At 44.8% G+C, this 24,394-nt stretch overlaps 2 protein-coding genes across 7 annotated transcripts in view; one reads left to right on the forward strand and one right to left on the reverse strand.

Annotated features, from left to right (window-relative positions):
- The window catches only part of TPRKB (TP53RK binding protein), a 27,992-nt gene extending 4,929 nt beyond the window's left edge, over positions 1-23,063 (reverse strand). Inside the window, exons 1-4 of one of the 2 annotated variants that reach the window (XM_083182932.1) lie at positions 22,784-23,063; positions 20,459-20,563; positions 7,774-7,896; positions 1,951-2,127 (exon numbers count right to left, since the gene is read on the reverse strand). In XM_083182932.1, the coding sequence (XP_083039058.1) occupies positions 1,951-2,127; positions 7,774-7,896; positions 20,459-20,500 (342 nt within the window). In that variant the 5' untranslated portion in view covers positions 20,501-20,563; positions 22,784-23,063. Of the gene's footprint in view, positions 1-1,950; positions 2,128-7,773; positions 7,897-20,458; positions 20,615-22,783 lie in introns of both variants that reach the window. The other variant, XM_083182931.1, reaches the window with a different exon arrangement.
- The window catches only part of ALG10 (ALG10 alpha-1,2-glucosyltransferase), an 82,341-nt gene that overhangs the window by 18,855 nt on the left and 39,092 nt on the right, over positions 1-24,394 (forward strand). Inside the window, exon 1 of one of the 5 annotated variants that reach the window (XM_083182927.1) lies at positions 22,758-22,905. The exons of 1 other annotated variant lie outside the window; for it this stretch is intronic. The gene's annotated coding sequence lies outside the window, so the exon portion shown is untranslated. Of the gene's footprint in view, positions 1-22,757; positions 22,906-22,935; positions 23,144-24,394 lie in introns of those variants that run through there. 3 more of the 5 variants (XM_083182928.1, XM_083182929.1, XM_083182930.1) reach the window with 3 other exon arrangements.

A 24,394-nucleotide genomic window follows, 5' to 3' on the forward strand; every position in this document is an offset into this window, starting at 1 on the left:
ATCCTATGGAGGATCTCGGGTGCATGTACATGTATGCATACACCATCTCAGTGCTGTGTCTGCAAAATGTTGCAGGCACTAAAGGTGCCCATACACGCTGCGCGAATCACATATATTATGCATGCAATGTGTGTGCGATGCGTTCCGAAAGCAGTACAAAAAGTATGTGCAGCACTTGTGACTGAGGGGGAAAGGAGGGGAGAGAAGGAGGAGATGGAAGAAGAGGGGAGGAGATAGAGGGGGCAGAGTGTTGAGGACAGGCAGTGGCACTGGCGCAGCACACTGAGAAGAGGGAAGGAAGGGGAGGCGGCACTGCTGCCTGTTCGTCATGTGATTGACAGCTGACAGGCACAGGGAGCAATGGGTAGGGGGCGGATCCGGACATGACATGTCATCCGCGCATTCACAGACAGCGCTACATGCCTCAAGTGTCCGTGAGGAAGGTCTCAGGAGGAGGACAGTGTGTGCGCGATGCAGGGAGCAGCTCTTTATACTGCCGCCCGCTGCCAGACAGGTGCTGCGGGCGGCGTGCAGGAGGCAGTGACAGTGAGGGCTGAGGCAGCTTTAGCAGAGCAGGGAGGGAGGGAGCGCCTTTTCAGCATGGTGCCTCCCTGCTTTGCAGGAGCTGCTGAGTGGGTAGCGCCGGCCCTGTTCACCGAGTAGCAATCGCTATCTTTTTATGGTGAAGTGGAATGTGAACTTTTAAAATAAAGTGTTTTGTTTTTTACATTTGGTGTAAAAAAATCAGGAATTTTATTCTGAGGAGGGGCATGCTATTTTTATTCATGTGCTGTAAGCACATGAATATATATTTAATAAAAAAAAAAAAAAATATAATAATAATTTTTTTTTTACACAGCAGCCAGCAGGGGGCCGGGAGCCGAGCCGCTCATTAGATATTCATATATTCACTGCACCCGATCATTACATATGCACGATCGGGTGTAGTGAATACCCGGTCCCCTGTTGGCTATCCCGGGTGTCAGCCTGTGCTGCCTGGCTCCCGGGGAGCCCACCTCCCCCCCACAAACGTTCTGGGGCAGGCAGGGAGACTTCCATCTCCCTGCCCGCCGCCGTCCTCAAGCTCCCTGCGGCATCGCCACAGGAGTTAAAATTCGCCGGTCAGGGGCAGTGAGCCCCTGACTCGTTGAATACTGGAGCCGGCGAGGCTCCGGAACGCGGCGGGCAGTGGAGAATGTGCAGCGAATCCTAAACAGGATTCGCTGCACATCGTTATAGTTCTCATTGAATACTGCCTTAGGGCAGACAACTCTAGCATGCGCACTTATTTTTTGGTGAATGCTACTGTAATAAAACTGCACGTGAAAGCTAATTTGGGTTGTTTATGGCATCAAAAAAACTTTTTTTTTTATGCAACTGTGAATTTAATACATTCTGGCATAAAGCTGAAACAGTAAGAACCTGTTATATTTTTTATTTAGCCTCAAGCAAACAATAGAAGTGTTCTTCAACTCCCTTTATTGCAGTATCTTAAAAATAGTGTGCCATATACTGTAGTAAGGGATTACAAAAATAACATTTAACTGCAATCACAGCATACAGTAAAAAAACAAAATGTCATACTGAAACAAGGCAAGGGAGCTAGATTTGCTTTGTTCTAATGTACACTACTGGAGTCTCCTGGATACACATAAGTAAGTATTAATTAGTTTATCTTAAGGAGCCCATACACAAGTGGTATATAGGGGAAATGCCCACCAATCCTGACTGCCACGCCGGGGTATAGGGGTTATGTTTCGGCGCATTCAGGGGAATGCGCCGAAACCCCATCACCGAGCTTACCAAATCTACCCCTCAGATGGTGTAACGGAAATCCTGGGTGGTCAGGGGATTACCACTGTTGGTGAATGGGCCCCTTTAGACACAACACTGCAATAAAAACAAACAAACTCATCTAAAATAACCCAGTGATCTGATGGCTTCTGGTACCTTTTTCACTTTCACAATATCGGTCAGCTGTGACAGATTTGCTAGAGGAACTTGTTGGCCTTCTACGTGAGATAATACTTCTTGGTGATCCAAAACTGTAGTTCCATTGTCCGTCAAAACAACAAGAACTGCAGAATCACTGTCTGACAGGCCAAACTTTTTAAAAGCTTCCGAAATCTAAGCGGAAAAGACATTCATTAAGTTACACTTCTTTTTTTAGAATTATTCTGTTTACACAAATTCATTTCCTAGAGTAGAAAAAGTAGCTGCACGATAATACCCTCAATAAATGATACTACTATTTAAATAGGAAAAAGAAATGCGGTTATTGGTCTGACTTTTCCGTAATCTCTTCACCAGCCTCCATAGCGTGGGTTGTGGTATATAGGGTAGACAGTGATTAGGTTGACACCTAAGAATGGCTCACCTACACTTGGTCGATAGAAGCAAAAGATCAACATGAACACATGGTCCACACAGGAAAAGGTCGACGCAAGGTTATCATGGAATTTGGTTGTCAATGTTGCCATGGACAGCGTATAAGTGTACAGTGACCACTCGCACTTGCTTTGGGTGTAGTGCCTCGTTGTGTTTGGCCACTATTATATTAACCCTCTTTGCCCATTGGGATGGTATGAACAAGTTGGTTAAAATAAATCATGAAAACCTCATGTTGACCTTTCCTGGTGTCGACCATGTTTCTGTCAACATTTTACTTGTGTTGACCTTCTGTCAATGTCGACCATTCCTAGGTGTTCATCTAATCATTGTCGACCATTAGTGACAGACCTAGGCCTTGACCAGATAACCATAAGGGTTGTGTAGATGGTGCGATTAATTTTCTATTCAATTACGGATCGAATCGCGCGGCACAGTGTACCTGAACAGTCTATTTTTGTATTTGATATAGACTGAACGGGAGCACATCAGTATGGAATTGATCACATTTGGCTCAAAACCGTTCGATTTTGATTCAAGTTAGACTATATAGTCAAAATTGAATCGAAAGTGACCCTGAATCGCACCATGTGTACGGGGCATTAGTTAATATTGTATTTGGATTAATGACTTTTGCTGAAAACGGAAAACAAACACTATGGCAAAATAGAAGATCTTTTCTACACAACCTTATGACAAACCCAATGCTTACATTGTCAGTGTTGAAATATTCTCTGCCCATAAGTATTTATACAAAGAGCAGTCGGCAGATGTAACACATTGTACAATGACAAATATTAAACAAAAGGAATACCGTAGGCTTAACATCTACAGGGTACTTAGAAACAAGACACTTAAACAAGTGAAATTATATTTTGATTGTGCAAACTTTGATGTTGGCATAAAATGCAGCAAAGGGCAGAAAAAATTATATAAACTGACGAAATTGTGCCCTGCTGGGTCAGTGGAAGGGGAAGTTCTTTTGAATAGAAAGGGGGGGGGGGGAATAAAGTATGAAATGGCTGGGGAGGGACTTTAAGTCCCTCTAAATCCTTAATGTAAAAAGATGGGGGTAACTGCTTTGGAAAGAGGGAAATCTCACTTACAAACTAATGTCTGGTGAATGATGAACACACATTACCTACATTAACTCTCCCCAGTAAAAGAAAATAATGTAGTCCAGGGATGATGAAAATCTCCTCCAATCTGGCTACAAATAAAAAAGAAGCACTATTTATGTCTCCTCTTTCAAAGGTTGTAGTCTCGTAATAGATATTGTCTGGTGATCACTTGTGCCCTATTACCCCACATACAGATGGAGTCGGCCTTAACTTTGCAGGGGCTGGCGATTCTATCGCCAGCCCCGCCAGCGGCCGCCTACTGCCAGGGGCGCGCACGAGACGCACGCGTGTCCCAGCGCAAGGGATCTGGCGAGCGCCGGACAAGGATGGCAGACGCTCCATTTGTATGACCGCTTTAACAAAGTGAGCACCCATATCTGAAAGCAGGTAGTGACAACTTTCTATTTATTTGGCCCACTAGTAGCTATTATGGGATGACAGGATACATTAATCTGAGCCAAAGGAAAACAGATGTTGGGTGGGATGACGTCACTTGCCATGTTGTACCCATAATTACATCTGTAAATGGGGAGTAACCCACATATGAAAAAGGGGAATCCCCCCCCCCCCTACAAATGATATGGCCCACTTAAGAAAATATTGCATGGTGATCACCAGACGATATCACGCAGCCCTATGGCTTGATCTCCTCCACATTGGAATGCACACATAGGTGTACACTGTTCTAAAAGAGGCGAGTCTCCGCGTTCAACTGATGTACTGTTATTATTATTTGGTGATCACTAAAAAACAGTGCACAAAATAATAATAATAAAAAAAAACTTTCCATAAATGGAGGGAATCTTAATAAAAAAAAAACGGTACTTATGAGTTATCCGGGCGCCCGATTTCTAAATCGGGTCGGATCGGGCACATCGCATCGCATCGCATGCGACCATCGGATGCGATGCGATGACCCGATTTTTCCATAGGAATCAATGTTAAAATGGACAGAGTCCATTTTAACATGGAATTCAATGGGAAAAAGGGGTCCTCTTCATACCCCTACTATCCAAGTGGGCATGGAGTTGGATATAAACCTGTGGCGAGCGTAGCGAGCCACCGAGCCCGAAGCGTGGCGAGCGTAGCGAGCCCCGCGAGGGGACATAGAATACCGTCCCCTCGCGGGGCTCGCTTCGCTCGCCACGCTTCGGGCTCGGTGGCTCGCTACGCTCGCCACAGGTTTATATCCAACTCCATGCCCACTTGGATAGTAGGGGTATGAAGAGGACCCCTTTTTCCCATTGAATTCCATGTTAAAATGGACTCTGTCCATTTTAACATTGATTCCTATGGAAAAATCGGGTCATCGCATCCGATGGTCGCATGCGATGCGATGCGATATCGCATCGCATCTGATTGTATGCCTTAACTTAAGGCATACAATCAAAAAATCGGGCGCCCAGATAACTCATAAGTACCAAAAAAACAAAGTGAAAAAATTACCTAAAAGAATAAGAGAATCAAACAGGTTAACTGGGCTCTGAGAAAACAGTAATGTGTGTGTGTGTGTGTGTGTGTGTGTGTGTTTACAAATGGGGTAGGGAATATAGATATGGCAGGGACGGATGTGAATTACTAAATATTCGCTGTAAAGTGCTGTGAATGTGTGCATTTTATAAATAACTTAATAAATAAAGAGCTGATGTCAGTTCTGGACAGCCTCACGGAAATTGTTAACTGTTGTTTTCTTTTCACTAGAACTTTGGGTTTATTTTAGAATGTAAAAATAACTGGCCATGTATAGTGTGGTTTTCTATAGCAAACAGTGCACTAATGAGATGAGATGAGGCACCCAGGCAAGTACTTTAAAGGAGGGGGAGTGCCGGACACACACCAAGGATATATATATATATATAAATTTCAGAGAGACAAAGGCACTCAGAGGCTTGAAGAAGGTGAAAAAAACTGGAGGAATTTTATTCCATAGCCTGTCTACGTTTCGGGGGTCATGCCCCCGTCATCAGGACAAAAAGGCAAAGGTAACCTTTGCCTTTTTGTCCTGACGACGGGGGCATGACCCCCGAAACGTAGACAGGCTATGGAATAAAATTCCTCCAGCTTTTTTCACCTTCTTCAAGCCTCTGAGTGCCTTTGTCTCTCTGAAATTTGTGCATTGATGTCTGTGTGCTGACACAGACCATCGACTCACGGCAACAGAGCAAGCTACTCTGCACCGCAGCTTACCTAAGCCCTGAGCGACGGGTTCATCCTTCTGCCTTCTGTATATATATATATATATATATATATATATATATAATATTTTAAGGGCTGCAACTCAGTTTGTCCCCCCCTGTTAGGGGGGGGGAAGAAAGGAATGGACAGGAAGCAGAAACAGGGTGCGCCACTAATATATGATTTGACCACCGAATGAACAGAACTGTAATACTTTACAGACAAGAATAATTTTTTTATTTTATTTAATAAACACTTATAAAATACAATAAAAAAAAAACTTTTTCATTGATTTGAAGTTATTCATTTCATATGACAAGGAGTATACCCAACGCGTTTCGTCATAATGAATTCATTAGGGGTAACATTCCGTATGATGTTCAGTAGTGGGTATAAGCCCTCACTACGGGTATATAACCTTCAGGTGAAAAATAAGAAGTGGACCTCAAAGGAATCCTAGCTTAGATGCACGGCATCAATTTCTGTAAAAGAGTTCTAAAACCAACAGATTGGTAAGGGGAACAGGATGAATTTTCCCACATGCGCCTCTACTGGAGTGAACAGTGGGAAAGTAAATCACCGTCACAGACCTGCAGACCTACTGAACATCATACGGAATGTTACCCCAAATGAAGTCGTTATGACGAAACGCGTTGGGTTTACTCTGAAATGAATGACTTGAAGTCAATGAAAAAGTGTTTATTGTATTTTATAAGTGTTTATTAAATGTAAAATATTTTTTTTTTCTTGTCTGTAAAGTTTTACAGTTGTGTTCATTCGTTGGTGGAATCATATAATAGTGGTGCACTCTGTTTCTGATATATATATATATATATATATATATATATATATATATATATGTAGACAGTTCCAATGAAGATCATTAGAGAGGGCACTCACCACTAGTTGCAAATAAAATCTGTGTTTAATTGACAGAAGTCAGCATAAATTTGTCGACGTTTCATCCCCGGAGGGCCGTTTTCAAGACAGAGTCAGCACTGTGATGTGTCATCAAAGAAAGTCAGGCCTGACTATATATATATATATAGGCACTCCCATAATCAAGAACACAACCAAGAAGTACAACTTTGGTTGTGTTCTTTATTTTAGGAGTGCCTCCATCCACAGACATATATATATATATATATATATATATATTTTTTATGTGTGTTAGTGAGGGACAGCAAATTCAAACACAACACAGAAACTTATTGGAGTGCCAGGAGGCAGGCGCAGGACTCGGGAGAGCTGGTTGGCTGCCCCAGTCGCAGTTAATGAGGTGAATGTACGCCACACACAGGCATACTTTTGCTTCCTCCCCTGCACCGCTGCTGTCCCTGTCCCAACCTCTGTACTGATCGCAGGATGCTGCAGTCCGGCAGTATGAGCATTCTCAAATTGATGTAAACAGGTCCCAGGCCAGATGACCCAGGTTACCCATTTACACTGCTCCTTAATAAGGGACTCATCAGAGTTCAACATATCGCATTTCCCGGGTTATTTTTAAGGGGCCCATTTACACTGAGGCCCAACCCGGAAATAGCCCAGGAAATGTGGTTGCCGTAAAAGGGGTATTCGTCATCCACTAGATACTAATATGAATCAAGCACAGCATTATGAAAAGTGCCCTGTATTGGTGTACATTCTTTCCCCATCACATCCTGCTATCATTTTCACACTTATGGCCATTAATATGATGTAATCTATACAACTTCAGTTTAAACATATCTTTCATGAAAGGTGTGGAACCTATTTTGCAAAGACACCTTTTCCAGTTTTCAACAGCAGTGGTTATCTCAGTTGTATTCCCACTTTATTAACACACCGGGCACATCCGAGTGTACTGGAAAACAATAGGTGGCTGCATTGCTAATAACTAATACTTTTGCTTATATGTATATATGTAGGTAAATATGTATAGATTTAATAAGAAACCATCTAATTTAGTTATCTAGCTGCTGTTCAGTGATTTTATGAAGACACAATGGCCCCAATACACAAAATATCAATAACATAGTCAACAGTTGCTACAAGCACGTGAAATGATTCGGCTGTATTGGTTGGTCAAAAATAAAATGATTGCACTTACATTGTTGGTAGGCGATAAATTGAAAATAATCTCTGAGTTGAAAGTTCTGGTTTTCATTTTTTTCAACAACTGTAGATGAACGGCTTTATTTACGGCCACGAGAACTTGAAGTGGATCTAGAATCTGTATTATTAAGTGAAAGCAAATAAAAACATTGATACTAACCATATGGTTTACAAATAAATAATCCAACCGATAAATAAAAAATTAAACATAATAAAAACTTTACAATGGTAGTGGCCCTTACTGGACCAACAAATATTTCACTGTGGAACAAACTTTTCAGAGGCTTTTTTGGGGGTCCACATGACCCACGCTCCGGAACATTTATGACCCACACCCTATAGAGGTATGCAAGGAAAATATTAATGTACCATGATATATGGTAATATGAAAACCCGTGCATAGCAAATGAACATCGCTCAGAAAAATGAGTAGTGGCAAGAGGGGGGGGGGGGGCCAGAAGTACTGATCCTCAAGCATGGAAGATTACAAGGAAAAAGGAATATAAGTAATAAAACATGCAGCCCATGGTTCCCAGACTCCCAAAGGAGTAGTGGAGAATACAGATGTGTACCAGGTTTGATTAGGGACCACTTGCAAAGTCTGTAGAGGTTTCAGTTAGTATGCAGCCATTTACCAAATAGCTGCCAAAATAACATGACAGATCAATATATTTTGAGGTTTACTGGTGAATGAAGGACCCAAGATATAAAGGTAATATCTAATGCTGGGTACACACTAGCCGATATATCGCCGTTTGATTAAATGGCGAAATATATCTATGAACTATCTGCCATAGTGTACCATCGGTATGTCTTAACGACGTCGTTCAGACATATAGCGCAACGCTCTTTGCAATACAGTCGTTGTATAGGTGATCCAATGGCCGCCCGTATACCCACAGCAGGATGTGGTGGTGATTGACAGCTCAACTAGGCGGGCACATGTAAAGTGGCCAGGAGATAATTCAAGTTATATGCATTCTCACACTCTAATTCGCAGGATTAGCTCTGTTAAACAGATTTTCCTGTTAGGATGCGCCAGTAGCTCTGCCCCACCTCAAAAACCTACTTTACAGGTTTCTGCTCACACCTCCAAAGGGTGAAAGTGCAGACTTGGGCTGGTTGCCAAAAACTCCTGCCACTTTATACAGAAGAGAATTCTGTCAAGCAACGGAATTGAACCCTCACAAGAGAAAACTAAAATCTCTTGATCTAACCAAATGCAGATATCATCATGTAACTAAAGGAGCAATCTGTGTGGTGGGAACTACAGATGCGCCCTCATACATCATTGCTGCAGTTGCGCCAAACAGCCTCTTTTGGTGCACCAGGTCCAGAGGCTCTGTTAGTATTGGGCATTTTGTTTTGTTGAAAATGCTCATGCATTGCAACATGACTAGGATGCACCAGGAGAGTGTGCTGATTATTTTTATATGCGTCACTATTATATCCGAGTCTCTGAATCTGAATGTCTATAAAGTTTAGTTGTGCTTTGTATACAGACTCCATCGAAGACATATACAAATGCTGCATGCCAAATTGCACATAGTCTCCTGGTGCATCTGTGTCACATCGTGTTGCAACAAATAAGCATTTTTGGCAAAAAAAAACACACCAAATGCTGCCAGGCACCTTGAGCCTTATTCTGGTTCACTCTTAGAGGCAAATTCCTTCTCAAATGGACAAAACCATGTGCACTGCAGGAGGGGAAGATTTAACATGTGCAGAGAGAATTAGATTTGGGTGAGTTATTTTGTTTCTGTGCAGGGAAAATACTGACTGCTTTATTTCTACACTGCAATATAGATCTCATTTTGAAGAAAAACCCCACCCAAATCTAAAGCTGGGTACACATCTATACAATCCCTGTTTTCTTGCGACCGTTTGACCGACCGTAGACGCGTCAGACTGTCCACAAACAACAGCTGATACGCGCTTACACACCTGTACAATTTTATTGCGACGTCTGATGTACTCCCGTCCAAACAGCCGCAAGAAAACGATTGTACCACCGTACACACTCTCTTGATTTGGGCTTTTGACGCGATAGATATAAACAAAAATTATCATAATGGGCTGGGTTAAGGGCATACCAAAACAAAGAGGTGTGAGCACAGAACCTAAACAAAATCAGTGCTGTGCAGAGAAAACGTACGTTCATTTGTTCCATTTCTCTCAAGCTCTGGGACTAATAATACCTGAGACCTGTGATGCCATCATCCAAGTTCTACAGGAGCAATACATGAAGGTAAATAAATGCCAAATAACATATATGCACCCCATATCTGACCCTGCCTGCTGACTAAAATAGACGCTTACCACCCGTATGTCTATCCCTAGACACCCTGCCGGCTGACTAAAATAGACGCTTACCACTCATATGTCTGTCCCTAGACACCCTGCCGGCTGACTAAAATTGACGCTTACAACCCGTATGTCTGTCCCTAGACCCCCTGCCGGATTTTAGACATGAACACCAAATAATATTTTTAAAGTAACATCTTTTATTGTAAACTTGACAAACTTTGAAACATAACTATAAAAACTTTATAATAAATATAGAAAAACAACTATAAACCAAATCAAACTCTAACTCTATCTGCACATGTTATATCTGCCCCACCTGCAGTGCACATGGTTTTGTCCATTTGAGAAGGAATTTGCCTGTAAGAGTGAACCAGAATAAAAGCCCCTTGTGCTGCATGACAAAACATCAGTCTGCCATTTCCAATGCATCATAATTGTGCTCTGTAAAATGTGAACTCTCCCTTCCTACCTGGAACATGTGACCTGCTGGGTGGTCTTGGAACTATTACAGTTATTTGCAGCCACCCACTAAGCAGGGATTTTTCCAAATGTTACTCCTAATGCGATAAAAAGTGGGGGACATCAGCTATAATTAATCTTTTTTTTTTTTTTTTTAAATTCAATAAATTTTTATTGTTTTTTTTTTTTAGTTGCAATATAAAAAACACAAACAAGAACAAACATTTGCATACAAGCAAGACTTAGTACATAGGTGCAGGATCCCTCATCCAGTAGAGGGTTACATTGTGTAAATGTATAAATGGTGATACATCTATGCAACTATACAGGTAGAGTGGTACAGTACGCATATTGGTAACCAATCAATATAAGGCTCATAATATTAAAAACAGCAAGCATCTCTAGGTTATAGGTTAATTCTATGTGTGCTTTTGCAGCGTCGTGTACAGGTAATCTATAGGGAGTATTATCAGGCAAAGGTACAAGGAAAGGAAAGTATTAGGCTCTTCCTGTGGCCGGTCACAATGTCGAAGGGAGTGTTTGTAATTGTAGAAGTGCAAGGCATCTGTATCCAGGTGTCGAGGTATATTCACAAATTAACTAACGGCAGATATTGTTGGTCCCTACGCACTTTAGGAGATTTGCCAAATAGTAGGGGACTAGTCCCCTGGCGTTAGTTTTGGGGAGTATTTTTTGTTGAGTAGGTAGACTCCAACCATTTATACCATATGGAGTGAAACCCTTTCTCACTACTTCTGGACAGGTAGACAAATTTTTCATGACTCACTGTTTCGTTGACCAGGGAGGTCCAAGCTGATATACTCGGTGCCTCCACCCTCATCCACAATCTAGCTATAACCACTTTAGCTAGGGCACATATGTTGATCATAAAGCGCCTATCCGTAGCAATGAGGGCCTCTTCATCAAAAGCAGAGAGCAAACAAGAAACTGGGGTGATCGCATTTCCGGGGATGCCTGCATCCCTCAGAAAGTCAGTAACAGCTTTCAAGTATGAAGTTATGCTAGGACATGACCACAGTAAGTGGAAAAAGGTTCCTTCTGCTGCATTGCACCTGGGACATACCGAGGATGATGATCCCCCTATGCGTTGTAGTAATGTCGGGGTCATGTATACCCGGTGTAGAATATAATATTGTATCTGTTGGAATCTGATATTAGTTGTGGACAATCTGTGTGCCTCTAAGGCGCTAGACCATATTTCATCTGTCATGGTTCCCAGGTCGGTTTCCCACTTTGACCTAACAGAGGGGAGAAGGTCTGAGTGAGATTTCTGTTGTATAGCCGAGTATATTGTGGATACCAGGTGCCCTCCCGAGGCCCCCTGGATTAGTGTTTTAACAGGGGAATTATTAATAGATGAACATGATGAAGATCCCACTTGTTTATTGAGGGCATGTCGTATTTGGAGGTATCTATAGAATTGCGAGTTGGGAATGGGGAAATCCACCTGTAATTCCTGGAAAGTTTTAATGGTATTATTATGGTACAGGTCTCCCAAACTGGATACACTCCACCTATTCCATGCACTGTCCACTTCCAGAGAGGCCAATTCAGGCAAGGCACGGGTATTAAGTAGGGATATCTCTGGGTCCCATCCCTGGCCCCCCATAATTCCATGAACCAATCGCCATATAATAATCGCTTGTCTGATCAGAGGGATTCTAATATTTTTAGTGGTGCCGCCTAACAGAATTTGTAGTGGGGAGCTTCCCGAGAGGTGTTGGGCAAACAGTTGTATGTGGAGAGTAGTAGCATCCTTTACATTTAACCACTCCCATATAAAGCACAGCTGGGCTGCATAATAATAGTACCTGAAGTCAGGTAGGGCCAGGCCACCTAGATTTTTGGGTCTGGTGAGGTTTTGAAGACTAACCCTAGGGCGCTTTCCTGCCCATATTAAAGAGGAGAGTAAACTTTCGATTTTTTTAAAATGCTTCTGCGGGATATATATTGGAGCTTGCTGAAGAATGTAAAGAAGTTTCGGTTGAAAGATCATTTTCACCAGATTGATTCTTCCAGTGACCGTTAGTGGTAATTTGCTCCAGAGTGGCGTTTTTGTACGGAGATAGGTTATTTGTGGGAGAAGGTTCAGTGTGATATAAGAGCTGGGTTTGTTTGAAACCCAGACTCCTAGATATTTAAAGGTGTCTGACCATGGAAGTGGGAGTTGCATGGGAGGAGGGTTCGGTACATTGCCTGTAAGTGGTGTAATAGAGGATTTGGACCAATTAATTAATAATCTGGAGTAATGACCGAACTCTGTAATGGTACTAAATATTAGGGGCAGTGAGTTGGAGTAGTCATGAATAAATAAGAGGATATCGTCAGCATATAAGGCTATTTTGTCTTCCCTGGACCCTACTTTTAGGCCGGCAATGTTATTATTTGCTCTAATCAAACAGGCCAAGGGTTCGATGGCAATGGCGAATAAGGCGGGGGACAGGGGGCAGCCCTGCCTAGTGCTAGTGCCTCTGAACAGGGGGAATGATTGGGATAAATAGCCATTTACCGATATCCTAGCCGTCGGTGAGGCATATAGGGTTTGAATAAACCTAATAAATTTTGGGCCAAAACCAAAACGATCCATTACCTCCCAAAGGTAGCCCCACTCGATCGAGTCAAATGCCTTTGCTGCATCTAGGGAGGCAATGGCCGAAGTGGACCGGTCCTCTCTAGGAGTCTGTAGGTGTGTGAACAGACGGCGGAGGTTAATGGAGGTGGTTTTGTTGGGCATGAAGCCCGTCTGATCTGGGTGAATTATGTGCGTAATAATTCGATTGAGTCTGGCAGCCAATACTTTAGCCAGTATCTTAATATCTGTTGGGAGTAGGGAGATAGGACGGTAGGAGTCAGGATAAAAGGGGTCTTTGCCGGGTTTGGGGAGAACGATAATTATAGCCTCCAACATTGATGCCGGGAGACTACCCTCATCAAGTATTTGTTGGGAAATATCCAGTAGGTGGGCTGCAAAGAAATTAATGTGTTTCTTGTATAGTTCGGACGGGATTCCATCAGAACCCGGTGCCTTGCCGTTGGGGGAGGCCTGTATAGCAGATATTATTTCCTCAAGTGTGAAGGGTGAGTCTAACATATTACGATCTTCAATAGATAGAGAGGGGAGTGTGATGTTGTGTAGATATGCTCTGAGATCATCCAATTCATATGAAGATTTGGAAGTGTAAAGATTTTTATAGTAAGAGACAAATTCGTTGGCGATGTCAGAGGTTTGAGTGACTGCCTGGCCGCTCCTTGTGTGAAGTTCTATGACTGTACAAGGGCCCCTTTCCCCTCGCATAATCCTTGCCATGTAACTGCCTGGCCTATCCCCAAAGGCATAGGTCGAGTGAGAGGTGAACATTAGTTTGTATCGGGTTTTGTCTAAGAGATATAATTTCCATTCTTTTTGGGCACCCAACCACTCTAGTTTGGAGGATTCTAATTTATCCGTGAGATATTTTAATTCAGTTGCAACACACAGTGCTTCTAGTTCTGACTCTTGTTTCTTGTAGTACGTTTTTAGGTTGGAGATCCTTTGGATCAGGGTCCCCCTAAGGAACGCCTTGAAGGCATCCCAGAGGACGTCCGTAGCTACAGAGCCAGAGTTTTTTTCAAAAAACTCCTTCCATGTCGCCTCAAGGTCCAATCCCGTACCCATACGGGTCAGCCAGAAGGGGTTAAGTTTCCATACTGACTGACCTCTTTGGCAATTAAAGTCTAAGTGGAGCGTAATAGGGGAGTGGTCCGAGATGCCTCTACTCTCATACTTAGTGTGGCGGATCCTAGGTATCAGATCCGGTGTAATCAGTGCTAGGTCAATCCTAGAGAAGGAGGAGTGGGAGTGGGAGAAGCATGAGTATTGTTTAGAAGTAGGATGTTTTACCCTCCAAGCATCCATGAGGCCCATCTCTGCTACTATTCCCGGGAAATGTGTCAGCCTGGTTTGAGTGGGATGTGGTCTCATAGAGACTTTATCCATTATGGGGTCCAGAAGGTTATTAAAGTCTCCCATACATATAGTGGCCGTGTTGGGATGGGATGCCATGAATTCGGCCACCTTTTTAAGGACAGAGGGAGAATATGGGGGGGGGAATATATACCGCCATCAATAGTACAGGGAGAGAGTTTAGTAAGCAGTTTATGAAAATGAATCTACCCCAGGGGTCGATTTCGACGTCTATCGCAGAGAAGGGAGCAGTTTTCTTAATGAGTACAGATACCCCCCTGGAGGAGGAGGTATGTGTAGAGTGATATGCCCAGCCGACCCATGGCTTTTTGAGGGACAGCACTTTACTCCCTGCTAAATGCGTTTCTAAGAGACATACTACGTCTGGATTATACTTTTTTAATTGCCTAATTACCAGGGACCTCTTCACCTTGTCATTGAGGCCCCTCACGTTCCAGGAGAGAAAATTTAGTGAGGCCATATCATAGTGTTAGTATGAGGGGGAGTGAGCAGACAAAACACCCATCTATACCTGTGCCAAAAAACAAGGGGTTTCCTCACCACTGCAATATTAAATAAGAACATTATGTACCAATCTTGCTGACATAACAAAAACATAAAAACAGTCACATACACAATCCTATTTCCCTTTAGGGAGACATTAACCCTACCCCCTCCCCGTATACCAATACCCAACTGCGGCATACCTGGATCCCAGAAATAAAACACTATCAGACTAAAATGTAGGTGAAAATTTCACCTCTAAAACATGCAAAAAACAAAAAAGAAAAAGTAAACATTGCCCAACTGAACCCTAGTTATTATAGCTGGTGTGGGGACAAAGAATATAATGACTACCGGTCATAGACCTCCCACCATAGCCTTATCCTATAACTGGGTATGTCCGCCCGGGGCACCTATCTAACATTTTAACAGAGGGGGAGCATCCCAATCAGCATAATCTGACACAGAGTTTCACCTCGAGATATGTATACCCCGTGGACCTTGGCAACACAGCGCAAGCATAACATGAGGCATCTTTGACGGAATAATTACTTAACCCAATGCGTTCGAAGGGGAGATGATTGCTTGATATCAGTCATTGTTAAGCGCACGTCTCTGTGGTCTGTGCCTGTCGAGCCAGGCTGCCGCCTCTCGTGGAGTTGCAAAGAATTTTGTTTCTCCGTCCGCGATAACTCTTAGCCGCGACGGGAAAAGCATGCTGTATTGTATGTTAAGTTCCTTAAGCCTCCGCTTTATCGGTACAAATTGTGCCCGCTCCTTCTGGACGTCCACCGCAAAGTCGGGGAAAACCGAAATGGGCGATCCATTCCACTTGAGGGGGCCCGCCGTGCGGGCCAAGCGAAGGATGGTGTCCCGATCCCGATAATGTAGAATTTTAGCCAGAAACGTGCGTGGCGGTGCTCCAGGGGGAAGCGGGCGCATTGGGACTCTGTGCGCACGCTCAACCGCAAACTGGTTAGTGAACTCCTTTGCCCCAAAGAAGTCAGTGAGCCATTTTTCCAGGAATTGTTCTGGTGAGTTTCCCTCTTCCCTCTCAGGCAGGCCCACAAATCGGATGTTATTACGCCTAAGGCGACCCTCCATATCAGTCATTTTCTTATGGACTGCCTGCATTTGGGATTCAAGGGTAGCTGTACGTCTGTCTAGGGGGGCCACCGTGTCCTCCAGCGTGGATGTACGCGCCTCCACCTCGTCCACCCTCTCCCGGACCCGCTGCAGGTCATGATGGATGATGGACAGGTCGGATTGCAATTGACCTATCTTGTCTGCCAGCCTTGTTTCAGTGGCCGTAACTGCATCGAGAACCCTTTGAAAGGGGTCGTCAGGGGTTTCATCAGCTGGGGCTGGGGTAGTAGGGGGGGGCGCAGGTTGCGCATCCTCAGGTTGTTTAGGTTGAGGGGGCTGCCTGGAGAATTTTTCCAGCCTGGCAGCTGCTGAGTTTTGATTACCTTTTACCATTGTGATACCAGCAGGGGTCACCAGAGGGCGAGCTGGTATTGAGTAGATAGTTGCTGAAACAGTTACTGTCCCACTGTTAAGGTAATCTCAGTCAGTTGAGGGATTTATGTGTTAAGAATAGAAAGAAGTAAGTACGGTGTCCGGGTAGGGGGAGTACAGGAGCTTAAGGGCACAACTAGATAACTTCCACAGGGCACTTGAAGTAGTGTGGTAACTCAGTGATCGGCTCAATCTATTGTGCAGGCTTGGTACAGTACTTATATAGCCTCTAGGGCTTCCAGGAGGGCATGACCCACTTGAGATCCCAAATGTGGAGAGTCCCCCACCACCCCCTCGTTGTAATTCAATTCCAGGGGGGCCCACAGTGTACCTGGTGCTGCAGAAGGGAGGTGCAGGCTGGTGTTCCCAAGGCTTCTTCTGTGTGGGGATTATAGAAGGAGTGTGGCCGCCCCCTGAGGATGCAGTTCTGGGTCCAGGAGGTGTCAGGCTTCCTCCCTGTCCGCCCCGTGTGGTGAGTGGGGGGCCGCGGATGATATCACGCAGGAGACTGGGGACGGAAGATTCAGTAGGTATAGGGAAGATGGCGGCCTCTCCCGCCTCGCGGCAGACAGCGTCCCCTCTGCGCGCCGTATGTTGGTGGCGGTATAGTCGGAGCGGGGTCCAGGGAAGCCTGTACCTGTTCCCCGGTCTCCGGTTGCAGCAGGCTGTTGTGTGATGTGCTGGCGAGCAGGGCGGCACTTGCGCACGTCCCCGCTGCCAGTCGCAAGATGGCGGCGCTGTCCGGTCTCAGCTCACGCGTCCAGGAGTGGGGGCACGGATCGCTCGGGCACCGGGTCAAGCAGGGACTCAGGAGCGGGCGCCTCAGGTCGGGGGGATGCTTCGCCTCAGCTGGAGGTATTTATGCCCCGGGCAGGGTCCCTTCAGGATGGGTTTTTAGGATGATAGATGGGGAGGTCAAGTGAGATGCGTCTCACTCCATGCCGGTCCTGGCCACGCCCCCAGCTATAATTAATCTTAAACACCACATTACTCTGCAACCAATTCCAGGGCTGGGCAACACCGGCCCTCCAGATGTTAGTGAACTACACATCCCAGGATGCTTTGCCTTAGTTTTGCTATGTGGCCATGCTGAAACTGATGCAAGGCATTCTGGGATGTGTAGTTCATCAACATCTGGAGGGCCGGTGTTGCCCAGCCCTGAATTATGCCCTAGTGGATGGTACGGCAAGAAATACTGCCTGTCGGCACAGTCGGCTAAAAAAAAAGTACTTGTCCTAAACTGTCTTGTGCTGTAATTCGTTATGTTTTTGCATTCGTTTTTGCTTATAACTATTCTCTGTAAAGCGCTGCGGAATATGTGTGCACTATATAAGAACCTGTTAATAATAATAATAATTGTAGGGGCATGTGTGATAGGCCATACCCATCAACTGTCCTAATTGTCAAGAATTGTCTCAAAGTATGGCCAAGTTAGGGGGTATAATTCTCACCACTGCTGTACGTATAAGAGTAGTAAGTGAATAGATGCACAGCATCTACACAGTGCTGGGGATAGCATGGGTGAAGTCCAGCATTTTAGAGAATGTTGGGCATTCTCCCACAGTGATAAATCGTATGTTGTTGATATGAGGTGCAATGTGATGTGCAGTCCTGTGTGCACCGCATCTGGGTGTCAGGGTCACATGGTTTACCGGATAGATATGTCAGATCCCCAAGTCTCTAGGAAGGCTTGGTTGGGATCGCATATGATACATCACATGCTAAATGACTGCATACGGTCAGGGCCAGTGTAAGGCTTCTAAGCACCCTAGGCAAAACTACAACCTACTGCCGCCCCCCCCCATACTGCCACCAATAACCATTTTCCAACCCCTTAATGCATACTTGCCTAACATTCTGGAATGGCAGGTAGCCTCCCAAAAATGTAGTGGTCCACCCAGCCCCCCAGGAAGGTGGGTAAGACTCTTGCTTTCACTGGAGGCCCCCAGCACCCTCACCTTTGCCACTCATAACAGAGTACAGGTAGAGAGGGCAGTAATGTAGGGAAGTATTCCTCAAGAGAAAGTATGGAGATGAGGTCTTATAGGTTCCACAGCAGCCACCTGCATTAAGTACAACAAGGATCTTCACAGACATCATTGATTTTTTGATAGGCAGACTTGGTGGCGCCCCCCTAGATCCTGGCGCCCTAGGCAGCTGCCTAAAGCTGCCTAGTGGTAGAGCCGGCCCTGCATATGCTGTACCAAAGAGGGATCACAGGCGACTTTTCTCCCCTCTGAGAAGTCGCTTTAGTGTAAGCTTTAGTTTTTACAAAGTTGTGTTGACTGCTATGGTACATTAAATTAGTTTATTCTGGCTTAAGGCCCATACACACTTGAAGATTTTCATTTCAAAAGACTTTGCCAAAATCTTTGATAGATATATCTTTCACCAAAGTAGTGCGTACACACTGAGCTATTGTCCCCAAAGAGCAAGAGATTTTCAGAAGGGCGAAAGACTGCTGAAAATCTTTCATTATAAATGGGCTGGGTTTGAATTCCAAAGGTTCCGACGTGGCAGCCCTCACCGCATCACCCGCCGGCCTCCCCCCCCGTGGAGCCATGCAGCGCCGGCCGCATCACCCGCAGCCCCTTCCCTCCCTCGGAGCGATAAACCGTGGAGCAACGCGGCACCCGCATCACACCTCCTTCCCCAGTGGAGCGAGTAGTGCCGGAGCGCCCCCCCCCCCCCCGCCTGGGGCGCTACCTGGCCATATAATATTATATATATTATATATATTATATATAAGTCGACCCGAATATAAGCCGAGGCACCTAATTTGACAACAAAAAAACTGGGAAAACGTATTGACTCAAGTGGGACCCTCACTCGAGTATAAGCCGAGGGGGGCTTCTTCAGCATAAAAAATGTTCTGAAAAAGTAGGCTTATACTCGAGTATATATGGTATATTATAATATATATATATATTTATATACATATATATATATATATATATATATAGATAGGTAAGTACCAGCCGGTACTATCGGGCGGCACTCCAACGGATTTAACTCAGGCAGTAAAGTACAGACTCACAACTGCACGTCTAACGTTTCGGTTTATTCAACCTTTTTCAAAGTCTTTGAAAAAGGTTGAATAAACCGAAACGTTAGACGTGCAGTTGTGAGTCTGTACTTTACTGCCTGAGTTAAATCCGTTGGAGTGCCGCCCGATAGTACCGGCTGGTACTTACCTATCTGCATTATCCCTGGAGGGCACCGCGGTAGTTGCAAAGGACTGAGAGTGCCGGGCCTGCAAGTATCTATATATATATATATATATATATATAATATTAATAATAATAATATTTGCTGCCTTTAAATTAATACATTGGTGGCAGTGGGCAGAAATATATAAACAGTGGTGGTCAGTGTGTTTAGCTGGGCAGACAGCACTTCTGTGCTGTCTGCTCCGTGTTGTGCAGGGGGGGGGGGGGCGGGGCCAGCCGGGTGTTTAACCTGGCCGGGGGAGCAGCAGCAGCAGCAGCCAGGCGGCCAGAGGGAGAGCACAGGGTGCCGTGAGTATGACAGGCGGGGGGGCGGGGGGGGGGGGGGGCGAGGCAGCGGGGCGGTCCGCCGGGCTGAAAGTGGTTAATCTTTCAGCCCGGCAGGCGTACACACATGGCGATGATGGATGAAAAACCATCCATCATCGCCTCATCTGCTGGTAAAACCAGCAGATGAACCACTTTCCTAGCGATGATGCGGGAGCGCGCATCATCGCTAGTGGGCAATCTCTGTGCCATACACACTAGGCGATTTTGAGCCGAAAATCGTCAAGTGTGTATGGGCCTTTAGACAAAATAATCTGTCAGCTTCTCAACACTTTATCTTACAAATAATGTATGCAGAAAATGTAACCCTGAATTTTCTTTATCTATGTCAAATGGCAGTGCAGTGTGCAATAAGAATAAAATAAAACAATTACCATTGCAGGATTCAATAAAGCACCATCGATAGATCCATCCATTGCTTTCTGTCTTAGCTGAGAGGCATTTTTCACATTTTTAAGCAGCAGTAATGTTACTTTATACTGAGGAAACAGTTCAAGTTGATATGTTTCATTCATTATCAATTATACTCCCTGCAAAAAACATATGATATGTAATGTCAAAGATCATATATGCGAAAGCATGTCTGGAGTCTGTCATTTATATGCAATTCAAGATTTGACCCCATATAGTTGGATTTCGTTGATAACAACCCCACATATACTGTGATTAATCACAGCTAAAGATCAAATAGCAGATTTACAGACATTTTTCAACTGTTTTTATTTATTTTACAGATGCCAGCTCTGGAAGGGGGAGATTGAGCAATATTGGAGATATAATGTTGATAAGTTGCTCATAGCAACCAATCAGCTTCTGTTATTTTTCTGGCACAGCCTATAAAATGACAGCTGAAAGCTGATTGGTTGGTACTTTTCCTCTCTTCAAGATTTTATCCCTCAGTATGTTCTGCTATCTGCCCTGATAAGGGTCCTGACTCCTTAATTAGCTATACACATATCCAGTTTGATTATTGGTGTGTACACACGGGGCCATATAAAGTGCTATGCGAGTCCCGATGCGATCAGATCGCATCGGGACTCACATAACACGGCATGCTAGAGTGGCACAATTAAAGGTGCCCATACACTAGTAAGATTTATCTTTAGATCTGGCTGGTTGGAACAAAAACATGGTTATGGATGAGTGACAGTTTGTTAGTTTTCCAGCATTTCCAAGCAAATGGTCAACTGTCATTTGCTCTCATCCATAACCATGTTTTTGTTCCAACCAGACAGATCTGCAGATAAATCTGCGTGTGTATGGCCACCTTTAGACTATGTAGAGCAGATCTGCACTATATAGTCTTGCCTGCCCTCTCTATTTCACTGCCGATTTGCGCTCACATGGGAGCGCATATTGGCAGCGCATCAGGCTCGCAAGCCCTAAAAAAGCATGCGATCAGCATGCGATATGGCTTCCAATGTTCACTATATCGGCAACATCGGAAGCCATATCTTACCGTCTGTACACACCATTAGACGATACTGTCAAAAGATTATATGCATGTGGGCCCCTAAAATAAATTACTGAAGATCAATATATGTTTTTGCTAATTTGATAGTTGATATGGGATGTTTGAAAACCCAGTATGTCCTCACAGTTATTCCTAAATATTACAATATACCACTTGGAGTGCCCCTAGCAAAGAGTCTTCTTTTCTACCACTGTTCTCACATTCTACAGAGCCACAGATGGTCTGGAAAATGGACTGTAGATCTTGATGACCGGTTTGGCCACTGCTGCACAAGACCAGGGGTTCTTAAAATCGGTCCTCAGGACCCCACATAGTTCATGTTTTTCAAGTCTCCAGGCAGGTGCATCCAATACTCATTGACACATTTTAAAAGAGCCACAGTTGGAGCTAATTTTTTCACTTTTGATTCTGTGAGAAGACCTGCTAAACATGCACTGTGTGGGGTCATGAGGACCCAGTTTGAGAAGCAGTGTACAAGACCATGGGTTTTTAAACTTGATCCTCAAACTAGGACTTCAGACAACTTTGTGAAGTCACCTAACAGGTGCACAGGTGTATTCTTTACCCATGGGCACATTTTAAAAGGGCCACAGGTGGAGCTTAATCATACTTGCCTACCTGACCCTCTCCATGAGGGAGAAAATGCTCTGTTCCTGGACTTCCCTGGTAATGTATTCTTGCCATCACCTGTGGTGCAGCACCTTTCTTATCAATTACCTAGCTTCCCACAGGTGATGGCAATCCTACATTACCAGGGAAGTCCAGGAACAGAGCATTTTCTACCGCATGGAGAGGGTCAGGTAGGCAAGTAATATATGCCACTACTACATACCCTCCAACATGACCCATTCCATTAGGTACAAAATGCTCTGTTCCTGGACTTCCCTGCCAGTGGCAGTTACAGAGGTTGGACTCCAGCACAGTCCAGTATTCAAAGAGGGGGGTCACATCAACTGCCTGTAAGTCCAGGACAGTGTGTTTGGAGTGGCATTAGGTGTGGCTCCCCTTTTTGAATATTGGACTGTGCTGCAGCCTGACAGCTGCAACTGCCACTGGCAGGAAGGTCCAGAAACAGAGCATTTTGTACCTAATGGAATGGGTCATGTTGGAGGGTATGCTACTACTGTATATATGTCTGGGGACAGAGGGCAGGGGGACAGGCATACAGGCAGCCCCGCACACAGCGTTTAACTAACCGCTACACTACACACAGATAGGAACTCACCGCTGTCTCTGCGTTTGAGTGTGTGAAATCGGTATAACACAGGTTCCGGCGGGCTGAGTGTTTCCGCACGGTACTTGATGAAAGGTGCACACTTCCGGATTTGAAAGTGACGGCGGTTTATGGTGAGTCCTGATCCCGAGTCCCGGCGCTGTCACCCGCTGGCGCGTGTACTTGGCGCAGTCCTGTAGGTGGCAGACGCCGACGTCCGCACTGCTCTCCGACACATGATACAGACGAAGTGTAGAGAGATACCTGTCATTGGCATGTCATAGCGCCATCCCCCGGTCAGTCTGAAGTCACACACCAGGGAAGCAGCAGGTTAGGCTGCTGTGAGGTCCCCCCTGCCTAGGTTTCCCACAGGTTAGAATACCACAACCTATGAACCTACCCCCTCCCTACCTCCCCATTACTGGATTGGAATGAAGCTAATACGGGTTGCCCTATTGCGCGCTTCCCAGTGACACAACCACGTCCTTGTGCTGGGGGGTGAGACTGGGTTTTCAGGTTGTTACAGCGGGCCACTGCATTGTATTTATGACTATCATTTGTTATTGTATAATGAAAGCTGTGCACTGCATGTAATAAACTGGTTGCCGTGCTGGTGCTGGCCATAGTGCGGCCTCACTAGGGATCACGGGACATCTGTTAACCGTTCAATGGGCTCCATAGCAATACTTATTGGCGCTGCCGGTGACATATTGTGTTAAGTGTGATACGGGTTGTACTAAAAGGATGATCACAGAAAGGGATTATTGAGGATGATGGGGGAGCAGCTGCAATTCAAGTGTTTATATAATTCTACTTCTCTGCATTTTTGACCATTCACACACTGGAAAACATAAGCCAGATTCTATTCCAACTTTATCAGGTTTCAAGCAGTAATGCTGTGTACACACGGGGGCGATAGGGGCTATAATCGCTGGGAATATGGTCGCAGGCGACCATATTGCCAGTGATTGGAGTGCGCACCAGCGATAAATCGCCGGGTGCGCGCTCCCGTTTTCTGCCCCATTGTAATCGCAGGAGCTTGCGCCTGCGACCAGCTAATTATCTCTGCGGCTCCCCCAGCAGAGATTCCTTTTTATCAGCGACTATCTCTGGTCGCTGATGCAAAGGAGACACTGGGCAATATATTGCTGAGCAATATATCTCCCCCGTGTGTACGGGGCTTATGGGTGATATCCAGTAGTAAGGGTGATATCCTGCCTAAGGGTACCTTGTGGCTAAATTATTTTGGTATGAATGATGGTTTTTACAAAACTATTGTTGGAACTTCCTCATCTTTGCAGCCACCGGTACGGCAGTTACTTTAGCCGTTATTCTGAAAGCAATTGCTGAGGTCTGGCCACCTGTATCCGACAACTAAAGGTACTTAATCTTTCAATGGTCCTGGTGACACAGCTGACATTGGGATGTAGGAGGGTTCGGAGGAGCCAGGCACCTATGCTAAAAGCTTTGAGAGGTAGGCTCCTCCCTCTGCATCCCAGAATCCTCAGTTTGTTTTAGGTGCCCACCGGAGTGGGTGCTATGCTGTAAGGACTGCAGGGCAGCCAGAAGATTTAGAGATAGTCAGGTGTTTTTTATTTTATAAATTTTACACTTAGTCAGGTA

This window comes from Crinia signifera, chromosome 4 (assembly GCF_055691185.1).
Source record: "Crinia signifera chromosome 4, ASM5569118v1, whole genome shotgun sequence".
Lineage (NCBI taxonomy): Eukaryota > Metazoa > Chordata > Amphibia > Anura > Myobatrachidae > Crinia > Crinia signifera.